Source organism: Falco cherrug, chromosome 6, assembly GCF_023634085.1.
Source record: "Falco cherrug isolate bFalChe1 chromosome 6, bFalChe1.pri, whole genome shotgun sequence".
NCBI lineage: Eukaryota > Metazoa > Chordata > Aves > Falconiformes > Falconidae > Falco > Falco cherrug.
Window position 1 is genome coordinate 18313387 of NC_073702.1, and position 9918 is coordinate 18323304.

The 9918-nt window shown below is 38.4% G+C and overlaps 1 protein-coding gene across 1 annotated transcript in view; it reads left to right on the plus strand.

Annotated features, from left to right (window-relative positions):
• The window catches only part of HMGCLL1 (3-hydroxymethyl-3-methylglutaryl-CoA lyase like 1), an 87969-nt gene extending 81909 nt beyond the window's left edge, over positions 1-6060 (plus strand). Inside the window, exon 9 of the mRNA XM_055714706.1 lies at positions 850-6060. Within this exon, the coding sequence (XP_055570681.1) occupies positions 850-963 (114 nt within the window). The 3' untranslated portion in view covers positions 964-6060. The remainder of the gene's footprint in view (positions 1-849) is intronic.
• The last annotated feature ends 3858 nt before the right edge of the window (positions 6061-9918 follow it).

Sequence of the window (9918 nt, forward strand, 5' to 3'; positions counted from 1 at the left end):
TTTTATATGACTACTCATTGTATTGGTAGTTCATAGTCCCCTTTCGCATCCCTCCTACAGGTACTTTACTGGCTTCTAAATTCCGGTCTTTGGAGCAAGTATTTCTATCACTCACATGCTCTGACTCTAAAACTTGCACTATACGTGAATAATCCAGGAGACTAATAAGTATTTTTTTCCTCTTTAATCAGTGATCTGATTCCATTTTAGCAATCAAGCAGTACTGATATGTATCTTATATTAGTTAAAAACAGGTTGATTGCTCAAGGGACTATTTTTTAGCATGGGCAGATCAAGCAGCTGCAATTTTTTGCCCAGTTGTGCTGGCAATGTAAATTTTAATTTTGCATTGAAAGGAACTTCTTTGAGAAGGAGATTCTATTTGTTCAAGAGAATGTGGGATCCCATTTCGTGCTGAACTTATTGGCCAGTACAAGTGTATTTCTTCCGTTCTTCTGAGCTGCAAATGAAATATTTCTAAGCATGAGGTTTCTTAGCATTGGGTGATAAATAAGTACAGCACATTTGTAGACACTATATTTTTCTTCTTCTAGTTGTTATTCCAGTTCTTTATTCCAGATTCTTTTGAGCTGGAAAGATATTACTCAAGTCTTTGGTCCACTGCTGTTAGGACAAGAAATCACTTTCGAAGTGGTAGAACTTTCCAAATAACTAGAAGCTGTGACTATTGTGTAATTCACTGTAACTCTACCGATCTCCATTACCAACTTACGACATGAATCAGGCCCTTTGCAAAAATTAGACCCTGGAGCAAAAAAACAGGGAGTTTAAGCCTTTTCAACATATGCATTTATTATTATTATTAACTATTTTTCACCTCTTTTTTAGGGAGTAAACCTTTATACAGTGATGGAAGCTGGAGATTTCATCTGTACAGCTTTGAACAAGAAAACAAACTCAAAGGTTGCACAAGCTTCCTTCAGTACTGGAACTAGCAATTAAATGGATTTTTTTGGCAGCTTAATTACATTTGTCATCTACCGTGACCGAAGATACTTATGTCAAGAAAACAAATACAACAAAACCATTTCCACAAAGATCCAAAACCAGTACCCATATGTAATTTTTTATTATGGGAAGAGTTATTGTACTGTACTTTCTTGTAAAGAGTTGTCTGATTTCTAAGTAAGAAATAGATGACTGTAGTATAGAACTCTGTGCCTGGTGGTTCTACAGGTGATAAAAATGTGTAAACACCAACACCAGGACATTTTACCTTGTTTGAGATTGAATTTTAGTTCTTTTCAGGAAAACTGCATATAACAGCAAATACATAGTTAAGTTTTAATCAAGATGACTTCTAGAACAGTACAAATATTTGCAGTAGTTTATGAGATCCCACACTGTGTGTGGCCATTCTATTATGTGTTTTATTTATATGAATCTTTTCATTTGTAAAGTCAGTTGTTTTAAGAACATGGAGCCAAATCTGAATTCACTATAAGAATTTTTTAGCAATAGCACTTTTAATTTTTGTTTTGTTTAACATCTGTTAAGTTGTGGATGACTTTATCTTGTTCCAAGACTTTGTGGTGAATGGCAGTCTGCCACATTCTCCAAATCTAATGCAAATCTCCTTATTTGTTACTTAAGTTATATTTGTTGTAGTTGGGATTTTTTGTCAACTGTATTAAAACCTAATTATATAAAGCAATTAAAATTGGCAAGGTTTTCAACCATCATTCAGGGTAGTAAGAGTGTAGAAGGGGCTAAATTTTTATCCCAAGATCTCATTGACCAATTTGATTTTTTATTCTATAGTCTATGCATTTACATTCTCACTTACAAGTCATGAGTTTTGGAGGATAATAATATTCTGCTGGACTAGCTTACACAAAGGGAACCACTTACATTTTTTCTTTGTGATCTACTGATAGTGATACTGTTCTTTAAATGTCTTAGTTCAGCAGAGATGCCAGTGAACTGCATTTTCATTTTTAGATCAGAAATGGACAAATTCAAAGAACAACCTTACCCTATCTATAAACTGTCAAAAGTGCCATGAAAATACTGAAATTTTTTTAGTCTGAAATATCAGTACTGTTATTGTTTGTGTAGGATCCTTCTGTAATTCTCGGTGTACTTAACCTTGAGCTATATTTTTTCTGAACATAGCCTGTTAACATGGTAATCTAAAATCCTTTCTCCATATTCTCCATTTTCCTCCAAAATATGAAAGACTGGGGAGAGTTAAGCTGAAAGAAAATGTAAGAAAACATGTAAAGAAGGAAAAAGCTGAGTAATTTTTGTCTAGGACTCAACTCTGCCAAGTTACAGCTGAGTCTCAGTTTGCCTTTGAAATTCCAAAGTGAACTTTTTCTGAGATCTTTAAGCCAGTATTGTAGTTTAAGATTGGCACAGCTTAAGAAAGTACAAATTTGCATGCCAGGTAACTCAAAGCTATAAATTTGATATAAAACCTCTGTCCTGTTTATGCTGTAGTGATAATCAAGGCTAATACAAACTACATTGTTTCGCTCTTCTCATGGAAAGAGTCAAAGAATAAGCAAAGAAATGTGCTCGGGTGAGGCAGGAAATATCTTGCCTATCAATCCAAAATACTAACCCTTTCCTACAGTATCTAGAAGACCTTCAAGTACTCTTAAAGATGTGCTCACCCTGATTTACTTGTCCTGCTCTGGATGCATAGTTGGATCACCACAGAAAATGCTCTGTCCTTGTTTTCTCAACTTCTCAGCTGGAGCTTTGTTATTTAGCAGCCACTATGACTCATATATCAAAATATGAAATTCAATAAAACTAGGTCTTGAACTGTTCACAGATTTTAAAATTCTGTAATGGATTAGATCCAATGAAGAAGTGAGGAATCTGCAGCAGTACGTAGTCTAATAATTAGTAGTTAAGCCCAACCAAGCTGCCAGAATTGACATCCTAAGGACTCACTAATTCAGGTGCCATTTACCCTTGAAGGTGACTAACCATACTGTACTACTTTTCTGTTTAACAATAAAATTTCAGCTTCTGTGCAGGCACAGGATTAGCTCATTTTGAGCTGAGGTATGCAGTTCTCATGTAAGCCTGATGAATTTTCTTCCACCCAAGATCCTGTGAGCATGTTTAACTGGCATAAGCAAGATTGAGCTTCTCAAAGAAGGGAAGTCACCCCTTAAAAATACAAAAGTAGTTGTGATTCAAACCACCTTTTAAATGTTAGCCTGAATTTTGGACTAAACAATTGATCCAAGATTAGCTTGCTACTCAGCCTGGGGAGATTTAAATGCACATTTTTTGGCATCCTAATCGATGGATCTAACCACCCAGCTATATACAGACTGAGAAAGAACACACTTTCTAGTGGATCTGGATGAAGATGTGCCATTGGTTAGCATGGAATTAAAAATTCCTGAGTCCAGAAAGATCACAAGAAAAAAATGTCTCTGCAACAGATTTTTTCCTTGAAGATGGTGATGGTGGCTTCAACTGTAGGCCAAGTTAGGAACCGAGCTGATGCTGTCCACTTTTTTGGTAAATGTACTAACTACGTCTTAGGTAAAAGTGAGTGGTTTCACTACTGCCACAACTTTTGCATTAAATAAAATACCTATGTAGAGCATAGACTGTAGAATAAAAGCTAGCTCTGCTTAGTTCTTTGGGAGTTCTAGATGTCTATGTTCCTAACTACCACAAAGGATTTCTAACTGTGGTGCAAGGAGACCCTTACTGTGTGGAAGAGTTTTCAGACATGCCTTTGTGCGTAGTGCATCCTAGGCTTCTTAGCATCTGGGCTGTCCAGTTTGCAATTCTAAGGCTCTTATCTCACCCTATGCACTAGAACAGGTTACCGGTTAAGTCACAGGGACAAACAACCTAAAATGCCTTGGTTCTTTATTGGATCTGATTTCGAAACTACTTGGGAGCTTGTGGAGTGCTGTAAATGCAGGTCTGTTATTCTGTAATGATGTGAGCATTGGAAAAGATGAGCAGTCACATCTGGAGCCTGTTCTTTACCCACACGTTCAGCTTCAACCACGTAGTGAGTTATAGCAATCCAGGGTGGAGGTCACAGACAAATAGGTTGTTTGTCAGGATCGTTACAAGGGAGGAAGAAACAGAGCCAAATTCCAAAAAACGCCAATGTTTATGTGCCAAAAGTACCACCTGGGATGAATTTAGGCCTGTGGGTACAGGTAAGCAGTGCCCATAAAATCCCTCTTTACTTGTAGTGTGACTGAGAATCCTGAGACATCTCATGTTCTCGCTACTGAAATTTATTAGGCACATAAAGTGCTGGTGATCTGCTTTCCTGGGCTGGCATCACTTTGACTGTGTGGAGCAATTTAATGCCTAATCTTTGGCTTCACAAAATAGGCCTATATTGCCCTTAAGATCAAGGGCTAATGCAGTAGCTATGCCATGCGTGTCACTCACATAGGCAGCATTGAACGCAGCACATAATAAAGCAGTTGAGACCACATCCCTTCAAAAACATGGCAAGTCTTGGGATGGTGCTACTGCTCTCCAGTGCTTCTGACTTTCTAAATCTTTATGTTTATATTCAGCTAATGGTGCCCTGCTCTTTTAGTCCCTGTCAGTGTACCCCACTGAACACATTGCTGTCACCTCACCCTGAAGCAACCCTCTGGCTGCAAAGGCTTGCATCCAGGTGTTTGGCTTCTGTGAACAGGTGTTCTTGTTACTGTGTCATTATAAAAATTATATCTATATATATAGGCATTTGTTGAAAGGGATCAAGAAAAAGCAAGAGCACTGAATATCATGGTTGCACTGTTGGAATGTGGGGACATCCCGTCTCCCTGTCTGTTTTGCTGGTGGTCCTCTGTAAATGCTCAGAATGGGATAGTGTAACCTCTGAGGGTATGAGGGAGAGAAGAAGTAGTTACTGACTGTCCTCACGGAATCTTATCAGAGACAAATTAGATGCACCAAGATATATACTTCTATGATTTGGAGACTTTCTTCTGTAGCTCACTGTACCGAAGGCACTGCAGAGATCTCACAGAACATGGAGATCATCCTATGTGTGCCAGGGCCATGGTAGTTTGTAAACTGGAGTTCCCAGTAGCTTGTCTTTTTCCTACATTGTTGGCAATAGCTAGAAAGTCAAATACTGGCTTTTTTGGCTGCTCAAGATATTATGTAGTTCTAAAGGTATGGCTAATGTGCATTTTTGCAGAAGCTGATCTGTTTTGTTGGTAATGGACATAACTGTTCTTCAGTGCCTTTCACAACACAGCAATGACACGGATCCCATAGGTGGATAGTGCTACTGTCTTCCAGCAGCAGCTTGCTTTGTAGTTTAAACTTTTATGTATTGAGGCAACTTGGCTCTGGACCAGCACTTTAATATTTCATTTTCATGTATAACCAGAGTTTATGGAAGTAAGTGAATATTCTGGTCTTGTGAATAAGTCCAGAGAAGCTTTAGCTAATTTTCCTTTCCTAATAGCATCATTCGAGTTCATAAAACTTTTATTATTTTAATAAGGAGTCAGCAAATGAAGACTGCAAGTCTGTGAGGTAAAATTCCTATGTTTGGGATCAGTGCTGCTGAAATGAAAAAATGCTTGTCCAAAGGGTTAGTGTGAATGTATAAGATCTGCCTATTTTTTCATGGAGTTATTTTTAAGTTGTAGAAGTGATACCTAAAAATGAGTATTCTTTGTCACTGAGTTTTCCTGTTTCTTAGACTGCCTTAAGTTCTCTTTATTGATTGTGAAATGCATAGAGAAGTGACTAAACAGAAGAATCGGTCTGGAGAAGTGGATGAAAGACACTTTCCACTTCTTGAGTTGCTGATCAATGCTTTTCTTTTGTTATATCTTTTAAGATTATTTTTCTCTATGGTCCTGCTTTAACTCAGTGTTGAACTTCATTGCTGCAATAACACAGCAGGCAGAAGGACTACAGCCAAAGTCAACTTAGTCCTTTGAAACCGATGTCAAAGAGATTATATGTTTGTTAAGGAATTGTCGTGTACCCTCTTGGTTAAATGCATTTGTGAGTTTGCAATGTGTGGTGCTACAGCTGAAATAAAATCTATCTCAGTGTTTGTTGAAACTGATATGCTCATGTATTACACCAAAATCAGCAGCTCTGACTAACCAGCTCACACATACGACATTAGCAAATACAAGCTGTCACTCTGACCTGCACGCCTGTGTTGACTTTGTTACCTCGTAATCCATTTTGAGTGCATTTTTTTAGGACTACCTTTTTATCAGTTGTTCCCATGTGCTTTTATAGCTCACAAATCTCTTCTAAGTTACTAGGGAAACATTTCTTCCCTCCATTAACTGAACATTAAAAGCTACAGCCAGGAATGGAGGTAGGAGTTGAAAAACTCAGTGAGGCATTCTCTAACTTCAGATGTTCCACCGCAGAGTGCAAATCTGTGCCCTCTAAGTGATGTCTAAGACCCCCTACACACTTCATGGGAGACTGAATGATTTCAGCATGTGGTCTGAAACATCAGCAAGTTGATCAGGGAACTTTCTTGGAAAAGTCAACAGCAAAATTCCCTACCCCATGCTACCATTGAAGTGCCTCAACATAAGCTGCAGTTAGTTATCTGCACCAGTGTCATGGTTTCACCCCAGCCTGCAACTAGGTGCCGCGCAGCCACTTGCTCACTCCCTCCTGCCCTGACACGTGGGATGGGGGAGAAGAATCAGAAAAAGGTAAAACCTGTGAGTTAAGAACAGCTTAATAATTAAAATAAAGTAAAAAATAATCATCAACAAGAATAATAATAATAAATAATAACAGTATTAGAGAACAAAAAGAGAAAGAGAGATAAAGTGCAAGAGAAACGAGTGATGCACAATACAATGTCTCTGCACCCACTAAGCGATGCCCAGCAAGGGCCCGAGCAGCAGTTGACACCTCCAGGCCAACTCCCTCCAGTCTATATACTCAGCATGATGTTCTTCGGTGTAAGAATACTGCTTTGGCTAGTCCAGGTCAGCTGTCCTGGCTCTGCTTCCTCCCATCTTCTTGTGCACCTCCTCACTGACAGAGCATGGGAAACTGAAAAGCCCTGACTTCGGGTAAGCACTACTTGGCAACAACTAAACCAGTGTGTTATCAACATTATTCTCATATTATATCCAAAACACATCACTGTACCAGCTACTAGGAAGAAAATTGTTCCAGCTGAAACCATGACAGCTAGCATGAACTCAACAGTTAGTTTTTTCTCTGGTGCAAAGACACCCATGGTATTTTTTGAAAGAACTGAATGGTGTTCACTCTTCTAAGGCATCACCTTTGGCATGCTGTGGGTGCTGCTTCTATCCATCTAGTTTCTATCCAAACTAGCCTTACTAGTTTGATCTGCTACATCTAGCTCAGAGTACTAGGATGCAATTCCACAACAGCCTGAAAAGGCTGAGTCCATGCCTGTCTGTCCTAGAAACCCATTCTTTCAGCTCACTAACAGGTGAGATGGCTGAGGAAAATCTGCCTTTTGAAGAATTCAAGACCCACTGTGGCGAGACAGAAGTGGAGACTTGAACTTTACAGCCTTGTAGCTTCAATACTGCGTAAGGAACAACTAGTCCTGTGCACTTGTCTCAAAAACTCTTTACACATTTAATTTGAAGCGATCTTTAGATAAACTGCATAAACAATCATGAAAGAAAAAAAAATGAGCCCAGTATTCCCCCTTTCAAATGAGAACACTGTAAAGCTAAAATTTTTGCTTTCTCCCTCTAGCGCAATCAGTCTTTATTTCTTCACTCTCCTGGCTCCAGTGGAAGAGGGATGAATACCACATCCTTACCCAAAACAACCTATGTCCTGGGAATCCCAAGTCATCATTGAGACTTCCATTTTCCTCAACTGGGAATCAGGTGCAGATGTCTCTCTTCAGGGGAAAAGATTTTAATGATGAAGCTCTTACAAAGATACTACTTCTTCCGTCATGAAACTGTTCATGAAGCAGTTGAGTCTAATCATGATCACTTGAATACAGATCATCCCAGCAGAAATTCTTTTATTTAATAACACCTAGATACAATTGACAGAATACAGTGTCACTAGGAAAGATAAATCCAAAGAATACATTTTACATGTATAATGGAGGAAATGTACTTTTCCATTAAGCATTACAGTCAGTTCTAATGAAGAGAGTCTGTAAAATTACAGAAGCAATACAATAGCCACTAAATATCTTGCTGTCTTTCACAGTAACTCACATATTTACCCTTGTTTTCAAAGGCGTTTTACATACTTGTGTGTGTGTGTGTGTGTGTGTGTGTGTGTGAGTGTATGCGTGTCTAAGCACATATATAAGCAGAGTTCCTAGTATCTAAATATAAGATAATTAGAAAACAAAAAGTTTATAAGACAGAAAGTTACAAAGATGTTTTTTGTGATTGGGGTTTAGTTAAATCTGAATATAAAAGGTTTACCTGAAATTTTGTGGCACAGGGGGTTCAGCATTGCATCTTTTTTTTTGAAGTCAGATTGAAAACCCACACAGGGTTCACGTCATATGTATACTTCCTATATAAAGAGATGTTTTTTCTGCAACACTGATGAAAACATATTCTCAACAGTATTTTCAGTTTGAACTTTTTCCTTTTCACACATTTGAAATGAATATTAATATACTTCTTTCAAAATACCTATGTGGTGGGAGATAAATTAATTCTGCAAATTAGTGGATTGATAAGGGAGATTGTTGTGTTTAACAAACTAACCAACTTTGCACTTTTCTGTTGTTTTTTTTGTCCAAAGGCTGGATGAATTAGTAATGACATAGCATTTGATTGCAAAACAAGAAGGAATTTTTCGTTTTATGCCGATCCTAAAGAAAGAGAAAATGCATTTTGTAAGAATTGTTAAACATTTTTAAAACTCTGCCCAGTAGAATTACACACCTAAGATTTTGCTCTCAGATTATCAAGCCATCAAAGCCAGAAGCAAAAGTCACACTGAAGAGTAGAGATTCTTGCTCTTCTGATCACATCATAAATTTCTAGCCCTAGATCTGAATCAGTCATGGTCAAAGCTGGAGCTGAATTCAGTGGAACCAGTGTTACATTCCTGATACTGTTAGTTGTGTGAGTTACATTTAGTGGGAATCCAGATAAAGTTCAAATTAATCAAATTCAAAATAAAATTAATTCGTCAGATGCTATCATAGCAAGTCCATTGTCCTGTGCTGACCAGAACCAGATCGTTACAAAGATATAACAAAAACAACTAATTGCTAGCAAATAGAAGCTTAAATCTAGCAAAACAACTCCGCTACAGAGAGAAATCCAGAGCTCATAGCCAGAAAGTGGAATCCAGAGTGGTGTGTTAGGGACCATGACTCCCAGTACAGTGCACAGGGAGAATTAGGCACTTCGGGTATTGCCTAGAGACAATGAATAGGAAACACAGATGGTGAGACGGGTCATAACTTCTCTCTTGAGAAGCAGGCACTACACTTCTGCCTCAGGCAAGTGGCTTTCTCCACTGGGCAGTCAGAACATAAAATGGTTTCTAAAATTACTGCATTCAGATTGGCAAGGCTCACTCATTTCTTTTTGAGGGATATTGGAGGAGAAAGAAAAACCAGTTTCAGCAGCAGCATACTGAGGTCAAAGCATTAGCCTAGATAGTCAGTTTAATTCCTCATTGTACTGAAAGGGGTTGGAGTCCTGATCTCCTCGTACCCTGCAAGTGTTCCACTCCACCGTCACACTAGAGACAAGCTACCCGTGACTGCCACCTTACAAATATCACATCAGCACCTGGGAACCTAGTGTACAAAACTACCACATATGTACTTTTTAACAGCTCTCTAAAGTGTTTCTGAGTGGATTTTTTTCCTTTCTGCGAGCTACCTTCAAATTAGAAGGGTGGGGTTCAAAGGTTGCCACTGCTGGGCAGATTTATGCTGATACAGCGTTTAGACCAGTCATG